We start from the raw sequence: 11,695 nt of genomic DNA on the forward strand, positions 1-11,695 counted from the left end.
ATCTGCTTCCAGCCAGCTCCAGCCATATGCAAAGCTAAGCCAGAGTGCTTTTGGCTTCTGCTGGCTGGCTGTGGGCTCAAGGGCTGTGTCTGTTCAGGTTGGTACCTTCCTACATGCAGCAAATACCTCAGAGGGTCCACTGAGGTAGTGACAGTCCCCCACAAGTCAACCCACCATGTCTAGAAGAACAGAAGAACTGCCTACAACTTGCTAGGAGGAAACCCTGCAAAAAGGCCCAGGAAAAGCTTGGGGCACAGAGAGCCCAAGGAACAAAACTGTACCTAACATCTGGCTGTGGCTCAGAGAAGCCAAGAGCAGAGCACACATTTTCCCTCTGTGCATGATCATACTTCATGGTTAATGAATTTACCGTTTCCAGTGGAGTCCTCTTCCACATCTTCAGTGTGGAATACCTTGAGTGTGGAGTCCCTGCCTTTCAAGAAGAACGCTCCGTACTCGTGTTCCAGGCGTAACATAAACTGAGAAAGGGGAACCCAGAGCACAATGATGCTGGTGTGAGTACAGGATGGCACAGGGACTGACACCACAGTGCTGCTGGTCCCACACGGCCACCCAGCGCCTCTCCCACTACTAACAGCACTTAGCACAAAAGTCAAATCAGCTGAGAAAAAAGGGTGTTCAAAGGCATCTGGACAGAACTGACACAGAACCAAACAGGACAGAAAGTGATGAGCAGAATGTAATTAAACCACATCTAAGTCTACTTAAAATGTAGTAAACTGGGATCAAATACAATCTAATGGAACTGGGAAATCACACATGTCTATGAGAACAAAAGGTGACCTGAGATTATATATATATATATATGTCACCTTTCTTGTGTTCAACTTAAAGAAGACAGACTGGACAGAAAATTTCCAAGAACTCCCTTCTTGGAGAACAGATGTCAGTCACTTGCTTAAAAAGAATTTCTGACACCTCTGCCCTGTGGATGACAGCCTGGTCAGAGAGTGAGAAACAACATGCGTTTCTCACAGCGGCTTGTGAGACCTTTTAGGGAGTTGTAGAAATTATGATAACTTGTTAGTATAAACAACCTGCAGGTGGTGCTTTTCTACTCTTTTTCTGTTCTTCTCAAGGACTGTTTGTGAGAAAGGTGTTTTTGGTAATTAGCCAATCAAGTAGAATGTGTCAAACCATCTATAAAAAGAGAGAGAGCTTCTTGTATTAAACTTCTGCAATTCAGTCCCCTGGTGAGTTTGCGTCATTTCGGGCTCAACGGTGACTCTTCCCATGTCTGCCTTGCTGTTTGGGACCCTTCCCCTGTGCCACAAGCCTTTGTTCCCAAACCAGACCATTCCTTGAGCAGGTCCTCCTCACCTTGACGGGTACGATGCCGTCGTTATGGATGTCCAGGGGGAGCATCTCTGAATCCCCCACCCGGAGCCTCTTGAAGCGCAGCACGGCCGTTCCCCTCTTGCTGCGAGCACTTGGGCGTACGACTGTCACTGGCAGCTTCTGCCCCTTCCCACTGATGGTGAAGGTCAGGATTTGGGGTTTAATTTCCACATAGCTGCAGGAGAGGCACAGAAACAATTTCAGCTGGCACTAACCCATTTCTCACTGGGTAAGCAAAGCACTGAGGGCCACTCACAGTGTTTTCCCTGCCTGGTGCTCCTGCACCCCACAACACAGCCCCCTCACCAGCCTCTTCCCAATCCACTCAGGGCCATTCACAAGAGGAACCTGCTCCAAAGAGCCAGAGCCTTCCACAATAACAGTTAAAAATAATTTCACTTAATTGAATCATGCAATACAGCAGGTAAATAATGAGGCACAGATGAGATATGGCAGATGCCCTGGCTGCGGTGAGGTGAGACTTATGCAACAAGCAAAAGCACAGCATGAAAGCAGTTCAAAAGCAAGAGGGCAAAAATAAATCATCGTCACCATCAGCAAAGATCATTTCCAAGAACAGTAAAAAAGCAATTGCTTATTAGCAATTAGACTTCTCTCGTTCCAATTCAGCCACTAAAGGGTTGAGGAAGGGCAGGTCAAAGCCCCAGTCCCAGGGCAGAGGAACTGGGCTCCTCTTTCATACCAGCTCAAATCACTCACATAAAAAAAGCTTAATGAATGCCAGGGAATCACAGAGGATCACTTAATTTTACAGAAACAAAGAGGAAAATGTGACTGTTGATTGCTGGCACAGAAACTGCTTTATCTAAACCTTTGTCCTTGGAAATGCCCAGCTGAGCTGCAGCACATCTCAGTAACTTCCAAATACCTACCTAGTATTTATTTCCCTGTATTCATAGTTCTTCATACAGAATAAACCATCAGCCTCATTTTTCTGCTCTAAGAGTTACTCCCAACTCATCTCATGCCAAGTACTCTGCCTAAGGCTACTGAAAGCATTAGAGCTAACAAGAGGTCTGTGCCTTCCCAGTGGAGAGGCAGCTATCAGTGTGGCCTCCCCCAATATTTCACATGGTCAGTTACCCTTTTGGGATGTCAAGGGAAGCCTTGAAGGTGCAGTCGTAGTTCTGCTCATCTGGTGGGGTGAAGGTCACTGTAGCAACGGCATAGGATGAGCCAGGAACTGACATCTTGACTGGATCCAACTTGAAAATGTTGTTGATAGGGATTTGTTCCTTGGGGGAACCCAGAGAGCAGTGTTAGGAGAAAACACCTTTCAAGATGACACAGCTTTATCATAAATGCATTACTGAGAACAGCCCCAGACAGTGTGTCTTCCTTCCTGCTTCCCTGGGCAGGCTCCCGTCCTCCCAGGGAATGCTCACCTTGTGCTAAAGCATTGGGTGTTTTGAATGCTGGAAGCTGCCCCAGCCTATATGGGAGGTGCATGGAAGACCCTGCAAATAACCTAGAGCTGGCCTTCAAAGAGAAGGAAAAGCCAGGGAGCCTGAGGAAATGCTCTGCTTTGAGCCCTGGCATGTCAGTTTATAACAGCCCCTCTCTGCGTGTGCTTCCAAGAGAGGTTCAGAAGGACTCACTTCTCCCACCAAAGACACACAGGTGTGAGCCAAAACCTGGCCCAAGACATGCAGAATTCCACACAACTGTTCCCTGGCTCTGCTGCTTTTCCCAGCAGTTTGACCTGCACTGAGCTAACCTAGTCTGGGCCACAGGCAGCAATGCATCTGGAGAACAAAACAGGCTCTCACATGGCCCTCAGAGGGCAGCCACCACCTTGGCCTCCTGTTCTTACCTTTCCAGGCAGGGGTTTGATGGAGAGAACCACGTCACATGGCAGACGGCTTGCACTGTAGATACTGAAATGAGCTTCAGCCTCTTGCCCAACCAGAACCTTGTTGAAGATGAATTTGTTCTCATCTCCGATGAACAGGCCCGTGCCTTTCACCGACTGCAGCTTGTGGCTGAGGTCGGTGCTGCTGCAGATCAAGTACTCCTTGAAGATCAACGTGATGTCCTCAACAAGTGCTGTGGACAGACCAGAGGGGTGAGCATGGAGAAGCCTCCCTGATGAGTTTGTCTGGACCCTGCTGGCCTCTCAGAAGGCTTGATAAGCCCTTTCTGCCCAGGTGACTGCTAAACCCAGCCTTGGGTGGGGGAGCTGGCTGGGAGGATGGAGCCCAGTCAGCCTCAGTCTTAGAGAGCATTGCTTTCCTTTTATCCTTCCATGCATCCCTCTCAGCCTGGGGGGGATGAGTCCACTGGTGGACTTGAAGAGGGCTGGAACCTCTGAGGATTTTAAGGTGGGACACCAGGGCTAGCATGCCTCTCTATCCAAGCAGCAAGTTTAGGTGCTGATCAGCAGCAGGTGTGACCAAGGGCACTGTGGGCAGTATGTACCTGTGAGGCAGGACTCGGCAATCAGGGTGAAGGGAATGCCGAGGGGATTGTCCCTGGGGTCTCTGCCCGGGATGTCAATGTAGAGCTGCTCCTCACATGTCCCCTCCTGCCCTGCGAGGCATTCCACTGTGATCTTCTGCTGGCCCCACGGACTGATGGAGCCGGAGCAGGGGGACACCGTGAACATGCCAAGACTGAGGTGACTCTGCAGAAAAAGGTCCAGGAGAGGCTGACGGCTAACAGCTGTGCCTTGAGCACCCCAGCAAAGAGTATGTCCTGCCTGGCCCAAGCACCCAGTCCCAGAGCAAGGAAGGATGACTTCATGGCCCAAAAGCAGCCCCAGACTGAGAGCAGCAAGACAAGAGGAGCTGCAAATCTGTCCCAAGGGGCAGAGAGAAAGGAATTTGAGAGTAAAGAATGAAGGTGGTAGCTGTGATCCTTCAATCTCCGTAGGTAACAGAGGAGAGCAGAAATAGCTGTGAGAAATCACAGGAGAGAGATAGGGGACTGCAAAGAAGAAAAAGCAGTGTTGTCTGAGCTCTGTGGACTGGGAGTTCAGTGGGGGATGCTTTTGCTTCTGAGGTGTTCACAGACCTATGCTGGCTAGCAACTACCAAACACAGGACCTGCTCCCCTCTGTTGACCCCACAGCTCCAGGTCAGAGCCAGAGTACAGGACTGTCAGTGGGACTGAGCAGATACTGGTCTTGCAGACCACATCCCACCTTGTGACGATGAGCCCCCAGCCTGGGCACAGCAGCATCTTCTCACATCCCCTGCAGCAGCATTGCTGGGGAGCAGGAGTCACCCACCTGTGTCAAGGAGCTTGGTTTCCTTGCTGTTGATTGCTTTGTAGCCAGTGGAGCAGATTCCCCTTGCTTTGAACTGAGAGGAGAAAGCAGAGGTATCTGTCATGCTGAGCTCCCCTGCCTTTCTCCGAGGCCAAAGCTGGCCTTCCTCCTCTGAGAGGAAAGCCTTTCTGCTCCTGATGGCTCCCAGAGAGCAGCCAGCAGCTCCCATTGCTGGACTGAGCAGTTCTATCACCAGCTTCATACTACACATGCAGATACCGAGGCCTTTTTCAGCCCCCTCTCCCCAAGCCAGGGATGCAAATGGATGATAGTCCAGGTCTCCTGGCTGCCTGCCACATACCAGCCGTGGGGTGGTGCCTCCTCAGACAGGAAGGGTGGTCAGGGCTTCTCATACCTCTTGCTTTCTGATGTAGATGTCTCCTCGGGTACTTGGCGGATGTAGAATTTGAAGTTGAGCATGCCTTTGTTCTCCAGCACAACAGTCTGGGTCTTCTTGGTGCCCTTGATCATGGCTCCAAAGTTGATGGGTGAGGCAGGCTCAATGCTGTACTTGCTGTACACAGCTTTTGCTGACACATTCACTGGGATGATGGCGACAGCCTGGCCTCCTTCACCTGAGCTGGCATCTATCACCTGTGTCCACAGAAAAGGTGGTAAACAATAAAGAGGCCTGCCTCTACCCCAGTCCCCAGCCTCCTCCAGTTTACCCCTCCCTGTTTAAGCACCTCCTCCAGAGTCAGATTCTCAGCTCCACTTAGGAAGCCTCCCAAATGGTATTGAAAGACTTTGTTTGTGTATGTTGGAGAGAGGATTCTCCAGTAAAGCCCTTGTTCCATGAGACACTTATCCTGTTTACGCTCCCAAAACACCGCGTGATAACTCAGCCTGGCCCAGGCAGCTCACCTGGCAGTACAGGATGGGCTTGTTCTTGAGGAGCATCTCACTTGTGGGGTGGAAGAGGATCTCAACATTCACACCAGGCTGGGAGGCAATCAGGACGCCTGACTGAGGTGCAACAGTGAAGTGGGATGCCACATCTCGTGTCCTGGGACCTGCACCCTTCAGGGTGAAACTGGGGGGAAAGGGAAGGAATGGAGATCTCTGCAGTTAAACGTACAGGTGCCACCAGCACAGCCAGGACTTTGCACAAGACCACAGGGAGAATCCAGCTCTGCTCAGGGAGTCCTGGATCTTGACAGAGAGTGCAGACAATCACAAGGTTACTGCAAGAAACCTTGACATTGAAATTTTTCATTCACTTCTTTACAGAGTCTCAGAAAAATAAAGAAAGTGAACATCAAAGAAAGGCAATGAATCTCAGCATTTCATACCTGCAGAGCTCAAAGCACTTCAAAAAGCACCATGAAGTTAATTTCCTATGGGTTGAAGCTGACGTGGGGGGACACAAAAGTTGCCCCCCAAGTCACCTTTGGACTGGCAGCAGCATGCGGCTCTGGGTAGGCAGAGCAGCTCCTCCAAGGCTCACTTGCCTCTCATCTGCTCCAGTTCACATATCTGTGGTCCTTCAAACCCATGTGTCTCCCAGGACTCTGCCGGGGACTGCCCTGGATTGTGCCACCAGGACAGCCTGTCTCTCCAGGCGTGTCCAGAAAAGTACAAGGCCCAGCAGGGAGCACGTACCACTCTCTTGATTTCCCACACAGCAGTGGTCCAAAGTGGAATTGCTTTGTGCTCTCAACATATTCCTTGAAGATGACTTCATCTGCCTCCATGGTCTCCCTCCATTGTGGAAACACCAGCCTGGGCAGAGAAAGTGGGGAAGGATATGAGATGCTCCAAGTAGGAAATGCAGTCAGAAAGCCAAAACCCTTCCTGGTGGCTGAGGTACCATCTGCCTTCCAGAAATAAATAAATCCACCTGCCCATGGACTTGGTCTTCCTTATTGGTGTTTGTTTTGCCTAGGACCCCCCTTCTCACTCAGGACCCTCTCCTCAAAGGAAGTTCATGGTTTTAAGTGGGTTTTTTCCCTTTTGTCTTACAGAACTGCTCTGTCTCCAGCAGAGCTGTCTCTTTTCTCCCATCCCTGACAGAAAGGAGACTTGCAGACACAGGGCCCCATCACATCTTCACTACTTCTCCACAATGCTCCCTTTCCATCCAAACTGTCCCCCATGTCCCTGTCTAGCCTTCAGCGCCAGCACCACTGCAGCACCCACCAGACTGTCTTCCACAGCAGCACCTTCAGGTGCCACAATGGTGAAGGGCTCCACACGCTCTGCAGAGCCCAACCTCTCCTCTGGGTACTCCACTATGGAGAGCACACCACCGGGGGGAAGGGGAGGGCCGTCGGGATGCAGTCCCACATGTTTCAGCATCTAAAACAGAAGGCAAAATCCTGTTTATACTTCTGTCACCTTCATCCTTACAACTCCTTTAAAGGCACTGAGCTTTTGGCAATGGGGTTTTTAATTTACATGAAGCACAGGTGCTTTGTTATGCCCAGTGGGGTGAGCAGGCTCCAGAGCAGACACAAGAGCTACAAGCAGGACCGGGAGAGAAACCTCTCCTATGTGACTCAGCTGTAGAAAACAATGACTGTGGGCTGCCCTGTCCTGGGATGGTTTATGATTTCCAGGCTGGGAAAGCCTGAACAGATGGGATACTTGTACACAGAGCACTCCCACTTCCTACCCATCTGAGGAATGGTGATAACCTCTCCATCCACACAGATGATAGAGAACATTGTGGAGTCATCAGGGACCTGGACAAGGCTCTGTGCCATTATCACCTGGGGGGACACAATGCTCCAGGGCCCAAGACCACAGCAAGCTCAAGATCTGAGCCGTGCAGGGTGTTACCTCATCTTCTGTTGGCAGCTTCCCTTCCCTCAGGATCTCTCTGATCATGGCCTTTGGATCTGAGACCTGGATGTCCAGGCACGGCACCCCAACATGCTCTTCTCTGACTGCCCCCTCTGCAACTTCACTTTGTGTATCCAGCTGAGATGACTGAAGACTCCTTTGGTCTCCACTTTTTTGTTCAGGCTTCTTCTCCACCTTCTCCTGAGGCTTATTGGTCTTCTGACCTTTGTTTTCAGCTGAAGACTGGGACTTGTTTCCCTTTTGGATCACAGGTAACTGCACGGTACCCTGAACCCTGTCCCAGTAGGAGAAAACCTGTGCAACGTTCTGCTGTGATGACTCATAGATCTGAAACCTCAGGATCAAGTTATTCTCCATCTCAGCTGGGTCCTCTGGGATTTTGTTTTCCCCCTTCTTTGGGGCTTTGGCTTCCCCCTTCTTTAGGGCTTGGGCTTCCCCCTTCTTTGGGATTGTGATTTTGCACATCTTTGGGGCTTTGTATTTCCATTTCTCTGGGATTTTGGTTTCCATCTTCTTTGGGGGTTTGGTTTCCTTCTTTTCTGGGGCTTTGGTTTCCTTCTTCTCTATGGCCTGGGTTTCCTTCTTCTCTAAGGCTTGGGTTTCCTTCTTCTCTGGGGTTTGGGTTTCCTTATTTTCTGGGGGTCTGGTTTCCCTATTCTCCGGGGCTTCGGTTTCCTTCTCTGGAGGCTTAGTTTTATTCTCTGGGGGCTTGGTTTCCTTCTTCTCTGAGGGTTTGGTTTTCTCCTTCTCTGCTTTTGGAGGTTGCTTCCTCACAGAGACACCCTTTTTTTCCTTCTTCTGCTTCTCTTCCTCCTTCTGCCTCTCTTCCTCCTTCCGCCTTTCTTCCTCCTCTAAGGCTTTTTCCTTCTCCTCAAGCTTTTGAGCCAGCTGCTTCAGCTCCCTTCAGCAAACAAAACAGAAATCATCGCTGAGAGTCACTACCAGAAACTTGGGCTCACTAGTCCTGGCTGGCCCTGCACTTCATTCCTGGACCCTGAGGCCAGGCAGAACCACGAGACTATTTCCGTGAATTTTCCTCAACCCACAGAGGTTGGGAACATCCCAAGTGAGGTGGAGGTCCCCTTCCACCTTCCCTTTGGTGGAAGGGGACCTCCAGGACCAGCCAAACCTAAGCCTAGCCATCATAAGATCCTGACTGTGCAACCTCCCTCTTAAGGCACACCCAGACACCTCCAGCCCAGTGCCAAAGGCTGATCCACCAGCTCTCTGCACTGATGCCCGAAAACGCTCTTTGTCTCTTGATTTCCCAGTTTAAAGCAGATCACAAATTGCTAACATCTGCTTTTCTCTCCTACAATCCTTACTCAGCTCATTCAGCCCCCTTCTCCCTGGGCATAGCCTGCTCCTTAAGGAGAATAATCCTGTCAGTCAGAAAGCAAAGGCTGCAGGAGCTCCTCTCCTGCAAGACAGGCTCTTGTCAGCCAGATTTCCTGCTGGAACCCAGCTGTGACCAAGCAAACTGGGGCTGTCTGCCATGGAATCGATCTGAAGCAGCCTCATCTGTCTCATCCCCATGAAACCACCTTCAGCCTGGGCTGAAGGAAGTCCTGGCACACAGGCTTGCTTTAAGCAGCCTCCACTCCCAGCTGCACACTTTGTGTGTCCTGAGCTGGGCTGCCCTGCTGGAGCAGAGCTTCTCCTGTGCTTGCCTACTGCTGCAGCTGAAGGGGAGCCTAAAGGACAGGAGTGGTGTCCCACCATAAGGAGAACCCTGGCAGATCAGCAGTGTAAGGACTTCATCTGTGGCAGCACCAGGACCCAAACCAAGGTTTGGTCTGTGCCCCACACCTGCCCATACCACAATCCCACTGTTTTGGTGAAGAAGGGAGATGATGAAGAAGGTGTGACTCAACACCATGGACTTAAAGACACCTCTACAGGCAGTGCCAAGGTAAGCCCAGAGCCCAGCTCCCTGCAGGCAGCATCTAAACCAGGAGGGCTCACCACTGAAATAGAGAAGATGTTCTGTCTCAACAGAAGAAGGTCCTTCCTCTCTTGGGAGCCAGGCAGCTAAGAGTGACCATCCCTGTGTTGCTTCTGGCATTTGCTATCCAGCCCCTCTGAGCTCAGAGTCCTTGGAGCAGGGAAGCCCTCCAGGGACAGTAACCCATGGAAGAGCAGTGATCCATGGAAGGCTTACTCACCTCTTCCTCCATATGCGCTTCTTTTCCAGTATTATTTTATCCACTTCTGCTTTCTTCTCTTTAGGAAGGGCATCATACTCTTCCTCATCTACTTGCAAGACACGTTCTGCAATCCTGTGCACAGCTTTTTCCCACTGCAGCTCTTTAGCACAAACCAGAGGAGAAACCATGAGTGACTGCAAGCAGAGCTGGGTGCTCTGGGTCAGCTGCAAGGATTCACAGCTTTTCCTGACCCAGTCTATCATCCCAGGAGATACTGGGGTGCTCATATCCCTGCTCCAAAATTCAGACAATCCCCCCAAACTGTGGCTGGGCAGTGAGGTCCACTTTTTTGTTCAGGCTTCTTCTCCACCTTCTCCTGAGGCTTATTGGTCTTCTGACCTTTGTTTTCAGCTGAAGACTGGGACTTGTTTCCCTTTTGGATCACAGGTAACTGCACGGTACCCTGAACCCTGTCCCAGTAGGAGAAAACCTGTGCAACGTTCTGCTGTGATGACTCATAGATCTGAAACCTCAGGATCAAGTTATTCTCCATCTCAGCTGGGTCCTCTGGGATTTTGTTTTCCCCCTTCTTTGGGGCTTTGGCTTCCCCCTTCTTTAGGGCTTGGGCTTCCCCCTTCTTTGGGATTGTGATTTTGCACATCTTTGGGGCTTTGTATTTCCATTTCTCTGGGATTTTGGTTTCCATCTTCTTTGGGGGTTTGGTTTCCTTCTTTTCTGGGGCTTTGGTTTCCTTCTTCTCTATGGCCTGGGTTTCCTTCTTCTCTAAGGCTTGGGTTTCCTTCTTCTCTGGGGTTTGGGTTTCCTTATTTTCTGGGGGTCTGGTTTCCCTATTCTCCGGGGCTTCGGTTTCCTTCTCTGGAGGCTTAGTTTTATTCTCTGGGGGCTTGGTTTCCTTCTTCTCTGAGGGTTTGGTTTTCTCCTTCTCTGCTTTTGGAGGTTGCTTCCTCACAGAGACACCCTTTTTTTCCTTCTTCTGCTTCTCTTCCTCCTTCTGCCTCTCTTCCTCCTTCCGCCTTTCTTCCTCCTCTAAGGCTTTTGCCTCCTCAAGCTTTTGAGCCAGCTGCTTCAGCTCCCTTCAGCAAACAAAACAGAAATCATCGCTGAGAGTCACTACCAGAAACTTGGGCTCACTAGTCCTGGCTGGCCCTGCACTTCATTCCTGGACCCTGAGGCCAGGCAGAACCACGAGACTATTTCCGTGAATTTTCCTCAACCCACAGAGGTTGGGAACATCCCAAGTGAGGTGGAGGTCCCCTTCCACCTTCCCTTTGGTGGAAGGGGACCTCCAGGACCAGCCAAACCTAAGCCTAGCCATCATAAGATCCTGACTGTGCAACCTCCCTCTTAAGGCACACCCAGACACCTCCAGCCCATCCCTGCTCCAAAATTCAGACAATCCCCCCAAACTGTGGCTGGGCAGTGAGGTCCTGTGCTTTGCCTGGCTTAAGTGCACCAAGGCTGAGGAGAGTTGTTTGTCGCTGAGCTACAGCAGCTGGCACTTGTGCCCAAGATTTAATGTTAGAGATTAAGGTGAGTCTTAAAACCTCAGATCTCCTGCAACTCTGAGATGAGTGCTGGTTACACTGAGGCAGAAGGTGGAAAGATTAATAAAAACATTTCTTACAATCTCTGCTCCAAACCCAGATACACAGAGATAAGGCTGAGGGCTTGAGAGAGAAGATTTGAGAGGGATGCAGATATCTCACCTTCCTTCTCTCTTTCAGCTTCCTTCCTCTTTCTTTCAGCTTCACCCCTGGCTTTCCAAGAAGCATAATCCTCATACAGGTTCACCATGTAGATATGATGACAATTCTTGACAGCTTTGAGTATGCAGAGCAGAGAAGATTCCAGGCTGCCTGCAAAGAGGCTCTCCAAGCCATCAAAGATCACTCCCTTGGAGCAGTCTTTACGCTGTGAATAAAGGGAAGAGTAAGCCAGCCATTGCACACAGGGGGCTGGCAGCTGCACAGTAAACCCAGATGGCACCAGCTATCCTTGTTCCAAGTGCAGTAGCTACGAGCAGCTTGGATCTGTCCTTAGGCTCTGCCAATGAAGGGCAGCTGCAGCTTCCCCC

The 11,695-nt window shown here is 50.6% G+C and overlaps 2 protein-coding genes across 2 annotated transcripts; both read right to left on the minus strand.

The window, feature by feature from the left end:
• Positions 1-370: 370 nt before the first annotated feature.
• LOC120497554 (hydrocephalus-inducing protein homolog) lies at positions 371-3,542 on the minus strand (the record flags this gene model as incomplete). Its single annotated transcript, XM_039699203.1, has 4 exons — positions 3,194-3,542; positions 2,464-2,615; positions 1,342-1,534; positions 371-479 (listed from the first exon to the last, which is right to left on the minus strand). Coding segments are annotated over exons 2-4 (409 nt in total), but the record flags the coding sequence as incomplete, so codon positions are not given.
• Positions 3,098-6,342, minus strand: LOC120497553 (hydrocephalus-inducing protein homolog). Its single transcript, XM_039699202.1, has 7 exons — positions 6,251-6,342; positions 5,513-5,681; positions 5,004-5,242; positions 4,610-4,682; positions 3,754-4,003; positions 3,282-3,426; positions 3,098-3,125 (listed from the first exon to the last, which is right to left on the minus strand). Exons 1-7 carry the CDS (start codon positions 6,340-6,342, stop codon positions 3,098-3,100), a joined length of 996 nt encoding a protein of 331 aa, XP_039555136.1.
• Positions 6,343-11,695: the final 5,353 nt, after the last annotated feature.

The sequence above is a fragment of the Passer montanus genome, unplaced genomic scaffold, assembly GCF_014805655.1.
Source record: "Passer montanus isolate IOZ18808 unplaced genomic scaffold, ASM1480565v1 scaffold1301, whole genome shotgun sequence".
NCBI lineage: Eukaryota > Metazoa > Chordata > Aves > Passeriformes > Passeridae > Passer > Passer montanus.